General features: G+C 42.9%; 1 protein-coding gene across 1 annotated transcript; it reads right to left on the bottom strand.

Annotated features, from left to right (window-relative positions):
- Positions 1-10,030: 10,030 nt before the first annotated feature.
- On the bottom strand, positions 10,031-10,999 carry LOC121929173 (proto-oncogene Mas-like). The gene has a single exon (XM_042464483.1). It carries the CDS (start codon positions 10,997-10,999, stop codon positions 10,031-10,033), a length of 969 nt encoding a protein of 322 aa, XP_042320417.1.
- Positions 11,000-13,110: the final 2,111 nt, after the last annotated feature.

Below are 13,110 nucleotides of genomic sequence, written 5' to 3'. Positions count from 1 at the left end.
ATTATTATTATTATTATTATTATTATTATTATTATTATTATTATTATTATTACTATTTCCATAGTAAAACCTCCATTGTGATCAGAAACACTGCTACCTATTACTGTCCACAACCACTAGCAAAGGGCATCGATGGAGACCGGGAGTAAGGGGACTGTTATCTCACATCTGAATGGCAGATGAGATTAGCACAAACTCAGGAAGCAAGCCTAGAATTTGATAACCACAGATAAAAAAAGGGATCCGTTATTCAAGTTAAGGACTAGTGTGACCATGACAAAGATGAAAGTTGGCTGGCTGCATGCAGTTCAGAAGATGGGCAAGAACACATCAAGATGGTTAGCAAGAGTATGATCTTTGACACTTTTTTTTTGGGGGGGGAACCTGACATTCAGAATTAGCAAAGTTTGTGGACACATGGAAAGGGATATATTTGAGACAAGGGATGCATCTGCTGACCAGAAATAATGCAGTTTGACACCAGATTAATTGCCATAGCTCAATGCTATGAAATTCTGGGAACTGTAATTTTGTGAGGCATTTAACCTTCTCTGACACAGAGAGCTCTGGTGCCACAACAAACTATAATACCCACAATTCCATAGCATTGTGCAATTGCAGTAAAAGTGGTGCAGTGCGGATGCAATTCACAAAGAAACATCCCCTTACTGTCCACCATCCTTCCAAATTAAATATTGGAAAAATCCAGTTGGTCATCTCAAAATATTACTATTCTTAAATGATGTGTTAATTTAACATTGATGTTTTAGTTCAACAACTCCAATGGCTTCTTCATCAGGCAAATGTGTTAAACAAACAGGAGAAAGAGAGAGAAAAATGACAATGTTGGAGCCACAGACCTTCATGTTGTCAAGACGTTATCATAGGATAGTTATGCAGGCAGAAGCCCTTCTTCTTTTCTGACCATGTGGTCTCTGTGAGAAAAAGAGTTGTAAAGTCGAGAAAGTAAAATCTAAATTCCATTAGCAACACAAAAAGAAACTTCCTTTGAGATCCAGGTTGTTTCTGTCCTATGAGGATACCTGCCACACTCTGTCTCACAGATATATCTCCACATCAGCTTAACTGAAAACAATTCTAACAGCATCTTGAAAACATGGAATCCTGTGAGTCCCACATCCTTATTTTAACTTCTCTTTCTCCTGTTAGTGTTTGAACACCTTTGCCTGTTGAAGAAGCCCATGGGGCTTTGAAAGCTTGTATGAGGTATTTTGTTCATTTTGGTAGACCCAATAAAGGTATCACTATAGAGTGGATTATGAATGTTATTATACTTTGCAGTATGGCCAACTTGACTACCCCAGGTATATTTTCCATATATGTTAATTACAGCAAAACTACATAAAAAACAAAACAAAAAAAGAATGCTGTAAAGTATTATTTGAGTATAAATTTTGTTTCTTTATAATTTGACAAGGAATAGTAACAAAGATCCCAACTTACCTTTCCTGAATTCAGTGCTAAGTTGGGAGGCAACCGGATCCTATCACACAGAAATTGCTGCTGAAACGCTTCCCGGGTCCATCCTGGATGCAGCCCTGATCATGTAAGCCACTTCAGCAGCCTTTTTAGAAGTTGTAAGGACCTGGATTGAATCTGGTGTTTGAATCTCATGCAATAGGTTCCCAAGTGTCAAACTGCAAAAACTGCAACAGGCAAAACAACAACAACAAAAAAAAAAAACCTGCTAACATTCCTTTTTCATGCCTTCAAGAATAAAATTAAGAAAAGAAACTATTGCTGGATTGAACTTTGTGTTATTCTGTCATTCACTTGCATAGATTGGGGGGGGGGGGGGTGAATGTTACAATAACTGGATGCCTTCTAATTTTGGAGTGTGTGTGTCCCTGAATGTACTCTGAGTGCAAGCAGCCATGAGGCTTATCCTACTCGGTAACATAGCCAAGGTAGCCATGAGCTCAAGAGCGAGAGACCCTGTATACAAGCACTGAAACAGAGATAAATCAGATTGGGTTTGGGAGCTGCAATCAAGGCAACATTCACATCTCTGAGACAAGAAGACTAGATAATTTATGGCAAGATGTTTTGCACCCAAGCTGGAGAGAATCGACTTGCAATCTCATTCCCACCTTTGAAACCCGCTCTCCAGTGATCCTTTCCTATGTAAATTTGGTATCTTTGAAGTGTAGTTTACTACAATCTTTGCCAGAAGCTGTTTTTGGCCTATAAAAAGATCTCCAAAAAAAAAAAAAAGATCTCAAATGTCTTTGTTCAAGTGAGCCAGTGAAGGGAGGGACGTCATGTCTCCCTGGATTTCCAATTTGTTTCAATTTATGCTGCCCTCCAAGAAGCAACTGAGTCCTTCCTTCAGCATGAGATCACATCTGCAAATGAGCAAACATAATATTGGTAATTATTCTGTTAATGAAGCCTGTCCTATCATTCCCTAGCCCTTTTGTGTGCATGTGTGTGTGTGTTTGTAGAGCCATGTGTTTTTACCTTTTAATAAAATACAATTCATAGAAAGAATTCTGTCTCTGCACTACTCTATTTCAACAATCTCTGTATAAAAGTGGGAAGCATTTCAAAAGGGGGCTGCTTGTAGCACAGTTCATTAAATAATTGAGCTATTAAAATTCACCTAGAAGGACCCATTGCTAAACAACAACAACAAAAATTCCAAACCTTGAAGATTTTCATCAGTCCAGAATTTTTCCCATCATGATTTCTTAACACTTGAAATAGGTTTTCAGCCATTTCTAAATATTTTAGAATATTCTTTCTATTCCCTATGAGAAAGTCCTTTCATCTGTATTTACCAAACATGCCAACAGCAGTAGTGGTATTGAAATAAATCCTTCCTTGGTTATCTTAAAACTCAGGCAGGCTCACATAGCTTAGTTAGCTAGTTAGTTAGTTAAGAGTTTATTGATTAGTTGACTGACCATATCAAAACAGTTAACAGCAAACTTGGTAAAATATGAGAAAATACAATGCATAAAATACAGTGGATAAAATACAATGTGATAAGATAAATTAGACTCAAATAACATAATATATAAATTAATTTAAATTAATAATAATAAATTGTCTTATAATAACCTAAAGAATAATACAATAAAAACCAAAATATGTTTAAATAAGTTCATTATCTTTACATACAAACCCAATGTGTTCAATAAAACATGTTCTCAGTTTAATAGCCCTACCTATAAATTAACAGTTCCAATTACTACATGTGTATTTCTACCTTTATGAAAATGGGCTAGCCGTTTGTTATGCTCCCAGTATGTAGTTCTATCAAGTAATGTCTGTAGGTACTGGGCCCTTCCAGTGGCATATAATTGGCAATTACATAGAACATTCTCAATATCTTCTATTTCAGGGCAGAGTTGGAGAGTTGGTCATTGAGGTGACATGTTGTTGTTGTTGTGGTGTGCCTTCAAGTCATTTCTGACTATGTCAGAACCCTAAGGCAAGCCTATCAAAGCAAGATTTGTTCAGGGGTATCATTTTGCCTCCTTTTGCCTCCTCGCCGGACCACCGTCGTCGCCAGAGCTGCGCCTTCTGCCGGGCGGCCTCCTCCCGGGGTGTCGGAGGTGCGCATTTGCGCACCGCCCCGGGAGTGCCGCCCACGGACTGAGGAGCACTGCTGTGGGACTCTGTGTGACTCTTTGCGTTTGCTACTGGCCTTGGCGTTTGGCGGTCAGTGTGTGCGGGGCCTTTAAGGGACACCTGGGGGGAAGCCAGGGAGGAGCCCGCCAGGTGAGAGCGGCGGGTATAAACGTCGGGCAACCGGACCCTCCCTGACACGCCCCTTTTGCCTCCTCGCCGGACCACCGTCGTCGCCAGAGCTGCGCCTTCTGCCGGGCAGCCTCCTCCCGGGATGTCGGAGGTGCGCATCTGCGCACCGCCCCGGGAGTGCCGCCCACGGACTGAAGAGCACCGCTGCTGCGCAACTGCTCAGCTACGCAGCTTTTTATCAGGTTAGGGAGGCTTTGGGTTAGCCCGAGAGCAGAGGATGCCTGGAGTGGCTAACCTCTGCTCTTCAAATGGCCATAGAGGGGTGGGGGGAGGTTGTGGATGCGGGGGATGCATGGACCGGGGAGGGAAGGGATAACATCATTACGAGCGGAGCTCCTATCGAGGTAGTGTGGGGCAGGGGGAGGTATGGCGGTGGGAGAAGGGACTTGCGTTCCAGGGGAAGGAGAGATTGATGCATCATATCTATCTCTCCTTCCTGTCCCTATCCCAACCTTAGGGACCTGAGGGTCGCTCCAACCATGCCACAAACCCTGTCGCTGCTCCTGTGCAACGCCAGATCAGTAAACAACAAGACCCACATCCTCCACGACATGTTGGAGGATCAAAAGTGTGATCTGGCTTGCATTACCGAGACCTGGCTTGGGTCTGAAGGGGATGCTGTGTGGGCTCAGGCCCTGCCTGCCGGGTTCTCGGTGAAGGACCAGCGCAGGTTAGGTGGGCGGGGGGTGTGTGTGGCCTTGATACATAAGAACACTGTGTCCCTCACCAGGAACCACATCCGACAGACGTCCTATATCGAGTGTATTTACCTGACCCTAAAGGCTAGGGACAGTCTAGGGATTCTGCTGGTGTATCGGCCACCCCGTGCATTAGCGGACTCCCTTAACGAGCTGACACAGCTGGTCGCTGAACTGATATTGGAGACGCCCAGGCTACTTGTCCTGGGTGACTTCAATATCTCCCTCACGACCAGCTATGTTCCATCCGGTGTGGCTCGGGAATTCATGGATACCATGACGGCCATGGGCCTGTCCCAGCTGATACAGGGTCCTACGCATTGTGCAGGTAATACTCTCGATTTGGTCTTCTGTTCGGATGCGGAAAATCCGTGGGTGGAAATAGTTAATGTTTCCCCCTTGTCATGGACGGATCATTTCCTGGTAGAGGTGTTAATCAAGGTCTCTACCCAGATCCCCCCCGGGGGTGGTGGACCTGTTAGGATGGTCCACCCTCGAAGGCTGATGGAACCTAAAAGGTTCCAAGAAGCTTTAGAGGGGCACATGGTTGGAAGCGACGGCGATTCTGTTGACGCCCTCACCGGTATCTGGAATACCGGTCTCTCTAGGGCTATACACAGCATCGCTCCCAAGCGCCCTCTCAGGCCTGCTTCCAAGTGTAAGCCCTGGTACACGGAAGATCTCCGGGCAAGGAAGCGGGAACTGCGACGGCTAGAGTACCGTTGGCGGAAACACCTTTGCTTAGACGACAAGGCTCTCCTAGACCAACTGTTAAAGGACTACGGAGAGGCAATACAAGCAGCAAAGAATTCGTTCTATGGTGCTCGTATTGCGTCCGCAGAGTCACGTCCAGCAGAGTTGTTCAGAGTGGTCAGGGAGCTAACTCAGCTCCCTCCCGCCCTGAACCAGATCCTTGAACCTTCTAAGGCCTGCTGTGACCAATTTAATGACTTTTTTGCGGATAAAACCTCTCGTATAAGCGAAGGTCTTAATGCTGACATTCAAGCAGAACCTAGAGTAGAGGTATCCAGAGCCTCCGTGGACTCTATTAAACTGGATCGGTTTGAGTCAGTGAGTACCGAGGACGTGGACAAGATCGTCGGAAGTGTTCGGAAGACAACCTGCTCTCTCGATCCCTGTCCCTCGTGGCTAGCGGCCCAGGGGGGACCGGCGGTAACTTTATTGTTACGCCGGATCATTAACACATCTTTGAGGGAAGGGCAATTTCCATCAGAATTAAAATCGGCCATTGTAAAACCTATATTTAAAAAGCCCTCCCTCGACCCCCTGGTACACAATAATTATCGGCCAGTCTCGCTGCTGCCATTTTTGGGTAAGGTGATCGAGAGGGTGGTTGCGATCCAGCTTCAGACGGTCTTGGATGAAACTGATTATCTGGACACATTTCAAACTGGCTTCCAGGCGGGTCACGGGGTTGAGACGGCCATGGTCGCCTTGGTCGATGATCTCCGTCTGGGCATCGACAGGGGAAGCGTGTCCCTGTTGGTGCTCTTGGACATCTCAGCAGCTTTCGATACCATAGACCATGGTATCCTTCTGGGGCGCCTGGCAGAGGTGGGAATCGGGGGCACTGCGCTCCAGTGGTTCCGGTCCTACCTCTCTGGGAGGTCCCAGATGGTGCAGCTGGGAGACGTGTGCTCCGACGAGAGGCCCCTTAAAACCGGGTTCCCTCAAGGAGCCATTCTGTCTCCCATGCTATTTAACATTTACATGAAACCGCTGGGAGAGATCATCCAGAGACATGGGGCGCGGGGTTATCAGTACGCTGATGACACCCAAATTATTTTCTCTATGTCTCCGACTGATGCAGTGACTGAGGATGGCGTCTCTCCTCTCGAGGCCTGTCTAGAGTCAGTAATGGGCTGGATGAGGAAAAACCGACTCAAGCTGAATCCAGAGAAAACGGAGGTACTTGTGATAGGTTCCCCTGGTCCAGGAATGGCGGTGGTTCCACCTGTCCTGAATGGGGTCACGCTCCCTGTGAAGGACTCCGTACGCAGTCTGGGGGTGCTTCTTGATTCGTCGCTTCACCTGACTGCTCAGGTGAATGCGACGGTCAAGAGCACCTGTCATCAGCTTCGGCTTATTCGCCAGCTGCGTCCATGCCTGGCCCAGAGGGACCTAGAAACTGTTGTACATGCTCTGGTAACCTCGAGACTGGATTTCTGCAATGTACTCTACATGGGGCAACCCTTATACCAAACCCGGAAGCTTCAAATGGTGCAGAACATGGCAGCCAGGCTAGTCACTGGTGTTTCCAGGGCCAGCCATATAACACCTCTGCTGAAAGATCTCCATTGGCTGCCCATCCGCTTCCGGGCTCAATATAAGGCGTTGGTGGTTACCTATAAAGCCCTAAATGGCTTGGGCCCAGGATTCCTGAAGGACCGCCTCTCCCTGTATATTCCGTCCCGCACCCTCAGAACATCTGGGCAGCAATTACTGAAGGTGCCTGGGGCCAGGCTTTCCTCCACTATGAAGAGGACATTCTCCATCGCCGCCCCGGCCCTTTGGAACACGCTGCCCACTGAGCTCCGCTCATCAACCTCCCTGGCCCAATTCAGAAAGGACTTAAAAACCTTTCTGTTCCAACATGCATTCCCCGAATAAAATATCCTGTGGGCCTCCCTCCTCTTCCGTGGCCAAGAGGTTGGGCTAATGGGGCTTTTAGCTTGTTCTTTTATTGTATTTATCTGTTTTATGTTTTTATTGTATCTACTTTGTTTTAAATATATGTTGTAAGCCGCCCTGATCTTGGGAAGGAGCGGGATAAAAATAAAAACTTTATTTATTATTATTTATTATTCCATCCTTTGAGGCTGAGCGAGTGTACCTTGCCTAAGGTTACTCATTGGGTTTCTATGGCTAAGTGGGGATCTGAACCCTGATCCCTAGAAACATAGTTCAGTGCTCAAAACACTACAACACACATACAGTGTAAGCATAGGGAATGATCAATTTCTGCGGGAGAAGGCCCATGGGCCATATTTCACCTATCGCACCCCTGGGACCAAACTGATAGCTCTGGAATGATTGTAAGGGATGCCATGTCAGTTTAAGTGTTGCTGTTTTTCAGCTGATTGTCAGTCAATTTTATAGGATTTTTAAAAAGATTTAAATATATATGTAGTACCATACTTATTTTGCATGTTTTGTTTCATGTTATTTCTCCAGCCTACCAGCAGATATTTGAATTAGATTCTTTATGATAATATAAAATGGTTTCCTGTCATTAACTGCAAAGCACACATTATCTCATATTTTCCTTTGAATAGTTACGGGTATCAGAAATTTCTGACATCCCATCTTGTGACATACAGACATATCCCAAATGTGAGGCATACTTCATGTTGTGGACTACTGGTAACCTACTTGCATGGTGGAGAGGTACTTACTAGCCACATGACTGCTTCCTTTCTATTAGCTTTACCTAGGAAATTTCCCTACCTCCATTATGTGGGCTTCATAGACTACACCCAAGTCATTTTACTGTCCGAGGCAAATATCTGAATGCTACTGCAATCAGAATCAAAGGATTATATCTTTCTATTGTTCCACCATTCAGGCATGGATTGAGTGAGTCTACTGTCATTGGTATTAAAGACAGGAATGGATAAAAAAAATGTTGCAAATCATTTTTTATTAGAACTCAGAATTCATATAATTCCATGGTGGGAGAAATGTAAACTGCCTGTCCATGGTTAAACATACAGTGCTAAAAAGTAGTGGGAAAGCTAGTTCAGTATGATCATGGTTTGAATGCATGTGTAATTGTAACATGTGTTTCTTTGAAACTAAAGACACAAACCCCTGGAACCTGATGCATGAATTTGCCTGTTTTAGTTTCTCCTATCTTAATATTTTTGAAAACTCTGCCTCCTCCTCCTCCTGAATATGAAGAATATGAAGATGGTAGGAGTAGGGTCATGTTCAGCAGTGTGTCATGGTGCCAACAACTGACTCAAGATGTGCCAAGATGTGGAGGACTGTGACTGTGTCAGGTGTGCTGGGTGCAGTGCCTGGGCTTCTTAGTGAATGAATGGAGGAAGAGCAGTAACACTGCAATTCTCTGTGGGAGGAGCATTTGGATGATGTGTCACCTTACCTCTGACCTCCAGCACCACATTACCTTACACAATGATTTTTCTGTGTTTGAATATACTTGGATGCCCCTAAGACTCAAACCTGAGGTCATGGAGGAAAGACAGCAAGTGGTTGATGAACTTCTGAGAGGAGGAGAGGATAGAAGCTGGGGGACTATTCAGCTGAAAGCACTGGTGAAGTCTTTTAATGCATTTAAATTGTTTTAATATTTATTGTTTTTAACTTTATAAATTGTTGCTTAAGTAACTTTCACATTTATAATTTTATTGAAGTTTTTGTTTAGTTTTAATCTGTACTGATCTTAAATATATTGTTGGCTGCCTTGAGTCTGCCTTTTACTCAATAATGAGTAAAAGATGGCATAGAAATGAATGAATGAATTAGATAAATAAATGCTTGAGATATGAAGTTGAAGGCTTTCATGGCTGGCATACATCATTTTTTGTGGGTTTTTTCGGTCTATGTGGCCATGTTCTAGGAGAGTTTATTCCTGAGGTTTTGATTGCCTTCAGAGAAGATGCCAGCCATCAATACTGGGAAAACATCAGGAATAAACTCTTTTAGAACATGGCCACATAGCCCCAAAAACCCACAAAAAACAATCCATGAGATATTTGCAAAATTCTTATTTTTTCCTTTTTAAAAAGATTAACTGGAATGAATTTTCCTGCCATACTGACGCACTGCCCCCTCCTGCTTCTAAGATATCCCTGTTCTTGATATGAAAAGTGAAATATTGTCCAGACGTGATCTTAAGCAAGCATAATTTAAGACATTTTAATGAAAAATTTAAAGCATTATAAAATATTTTGAACAAACTGTTCAGCAAGTCTCCTGAAAAAGTTTACAGAAATCTGTATTAAGACCGTTTTTATCAGTTTTCTATAGGATAGGATGTGCAGTCTGAGAAACAAGACACATAAAGGAACGGTTTGTGAGGGGTGGACAAATAAAAAGTGAAGATGCTGTCCATTCAGTAGGCCTAAGGAACCTGGTATTATTACTCTTACCTTTCATTGCACTGATTCTCTAGCTAAATCATCCCTTCTATGCTGATTTCTCTCCCTCTGAACTTCTTTCCCTTCTTCTACCATTTGTTTTCTGTTCATGAATCTGACAGTAACTTTCTTCTCTCACTTCCTTGGCAGTCAGATCATTTCCCCTGGTGTCAGTTGGAGGAGGAACTGATGGCTAGTATCTCCTCTGTCTTTCCTATCCCTTAATTTAAAATATAATAGAGTTAAACACACCACCCAGCCTAATTCACTATAACTATATAGTTAACACACTTACAATATGTCCTTCAAAATTTGGATTAAAACTCAGAGCACATTGTCCATCTCATTATAAAACAAATTACAGCCTGTATATTTGCATTGACAAAGGTAGTGTTAGTTTCCATGGTCATTGAATAACCATGTTCAAACTGTGGAGTCTGTGTCTGCTCCATAACCTTCTTCCTCCTTGAAAAGCCTTTGAAGGATATTTTTCATCTTTTCCCTTTTTTGGCCTGCCTTTTGTCTCCCAAGCAGAAAATAAATGAAGGGGTTAACACTGCTGTTTAGAGATGCACCCAGGAAAGAGTACTGAGTGATAATGTGATACTGGAAATTAGGAATTATAAACATGTAGATGAAAGAAGTAGCAGTCAATGGAAAGGCAAACATGAGGAAGAAGAGAACAATAAGGAAAATGGCTCTTAAGGTTTTTCCCTGTTTATGTTTTGGTGACTTGAAGCAGACTTTGATGAAGAGGATCAGAGAAGAGATAATCATGAGTGGGAGGCAAAGGAAGGGAATGACAGTAAGCATTATCAATATTTTTTCCAATAGAGGAGTTAGAAAGACAACGTAGGAAAGTAGATAGAGCAGGCAGGAGGTGACCCATAGAATGGCACAAACAGTAGTAGACAGGTAGGTTGGGCGGTGGCATCTATGCCAAATTGGGAAGAGGACAGACACGCACCTGTCAATGCTGATGGCTGTCAATAGAAATTGGCCAGTAAAGTACATAAGGAAGAAAAGATTTGAAAGTAACATCCATGCCAACAAAGAATACATATTTATAACCATATTTCTGTTTAAAAAGAAATATATAATATAAACAATTCCCTGAACAACTATGCAGATGAGGACCCCAAGGTCAGCAACAGCCAAATTCAGGATGAATGTTGTGAAAGGATTCCTCTTCATGCGGAAACCAAGAAGCCAGATGACAGTTCCATTCCCCACAAGTCCAAAGGTAGAGACAAGGAAAGCAAAGCTGCTGATAACTTTGCATTCTGAAGGACAGAGGAGGATGAGCTCATATGGGAATTCAGTTTCATTGTATGTATAATATTCTTCTCCATCATCCAAAGGGGGCAGAGATGACATGCTATCATTGGTCATGATGCTCCAGTTTTTGTTCTAGGCAACCTCTTGTATGCTGATGCTAAGTAGGAGGGGAAAAGAAGAGGAAGACATACTCAGTTCCTTCTATAATGCTAACCACAATGAAACAAACAGTTAATGGTTGTATCCTTGGCCCTATGGGCTGGGTAAGTCTGAGTATCTTCTTTTTGGGGATGTAATTGTTTATTAATTTTCTTCTGATAAGAAGGAATTACTAATTTTGGTAATTTCCTCCTTAGAGTGAGAAGGTCATTGAATACCACCAAGTCTATTCACAATTTTGTGTAAAATCACATGTAAGTATTTTCCACAGAAAGTAACCTTTTCTTCTGTGCAGAAAATGATGAGGAGAAAGCTGTTTCCTGCACAAAAATGCTTGCTTTCTATGCAAGTCAACCACATGTTAATTTTGTGAAGAATAAGTTACCAATTACAGATTACAAGGAACACCCTCTTTTGCACAGAAATATAGTTTTCGGCATACAAAAGGCTGTTTCTTGTGCAGAAAGTGCCGTTATTGGGGATTTATTACACAGGAAACAGTGTTTTGTTTCTGCATAGAATTCTGCGCAGAAAAAAACAGGCTCTATCACAGAAAAGGCTGTTATCAATACAAAACAACCACATTTGGAATTTGCATGGGCTAAATCCTGAACTTGAAATCCTATGATCAGTTCAGGATTCTTTTTTTCAGGCCTCTAAAAACTGGTAAAAAAAAACATGTTTCCCAACAGTTTTCCAGATATTCTAGAATATTTTTTCAATCCCAAACTCTTTTGGATTTTATAGAAGGAATCAAAAATCACCTTCTAAGGTGGCTGATGACTACACAGATATGGATGAAATGTGGAACTACCCCCCCCCCCCCAAGACTGGTCTGCTTCCAGATAGGGTCCCATGGTGGTTTCAGGTCTGATCTTCCAGACCTCCTTTACCTACCTGTCACTCACCTTTGGCTATTTAGATGTTATTGTTGCAGTAAGTGTTGCAAGCATAATAATGTTGTCTTGTTGGAATTTAAATTATGAGTTGTAAAGTAGGAACAAATAGGTTTTAATATGTATTTATATGCCTTTCCAACTGATGCTATGTGTTTTTAAACTGGTGTTATATTGTTGTATTTTAATTTGTTGTTGTCCCTGGCCTCAGTCAATAGGAAGGGATAGGTTAAAACAACAACAACAATAACATGTGTAGAAGGCATATTTAACTCAGTGAGTAGTTACCAAGCACAACAGATATTCTTGCACTTGTCATGACTAGAGATCAGAGTAGATATTCAACAGCCCCTTGCAAATATAGTTCTACATCCAGGAGGTTTTTATTTTATTTGAATAAATATAGACCTGGTACATGGCATGACACTGGTGATATTAGGGTTCTGGAGCATGCAGCCACTGCACACTTCCAAACCCTAATACCTACGGGCATTGGCATCATGGTGGCCTCCCATCCATATGGGGGATGCCATGATGCCATTGCTGCCATACAGCAACCAGATGTTGCTAGCAGGAAGTGGCATCATGGCGGTGCCCCTTCCTGCTTCTGGCATCGCAAAAAAGAAGCTGCTCTAAGCGGCTCTTTTTTTGCAGCACAGACACGGGCTTACAGGGGTGGCATGGAGCCTCCCGTCTCTACTGCCCCTTTGTTAGTTTATGCATTGATCTTATCCATCTCCCCATTTACACTGCTAAATATACTTACAATAATGGGCTTCACAGGGGGAAAACAGGTTATGCATTTACCTGATACTTGGAAGCCTTGATTCCTTTAGAAAGGTCAGCTTTGCTCACAAATGTATTTCAGTTCTGCCAAGAAATAATAATATTTTAGTGGCGACTCCTATGAAAATGAAAGTTAAAGGCATATAGATTGTCTGATGTTGTCCACAAGTTGAACATGAGTGAACAGTGTGATGTGGCAGCTAAGAAGGCCAATGCAATTTTAGGCTGCATCAATAGAAGTATAGTGTCTAGATCAAGAGAAGTAATAGTGCCACTGTATTCTGCTCTGGTCAGGCCCCACCTAGAATATTGTGTCCAGTTCTGGGCGCCACAATTCAGAAAGGACATTGAGAAACTGGAGCGTGTCCAAAGGAGGGCGAAAAA

Source organism: Sceloporus undulatus, chromosome 4, assembly GCF_019175285.1.
Source record: "Sceloporus undulatus isolate JIND9_A2432 ecotype Alabama chromosome 4, SceUnd_v1.1, whole genome shotgun sequence".
Lineage (NCBI taxonomy): Eukaryota > Metazoa > Chordata > Lepidosauria > Squamata > Phrynosomatidae > Sceloporus > Sceloporus undulatus.
This window is presented reverse-complemented; position numbering and strand designations above follow the sequence as displayed.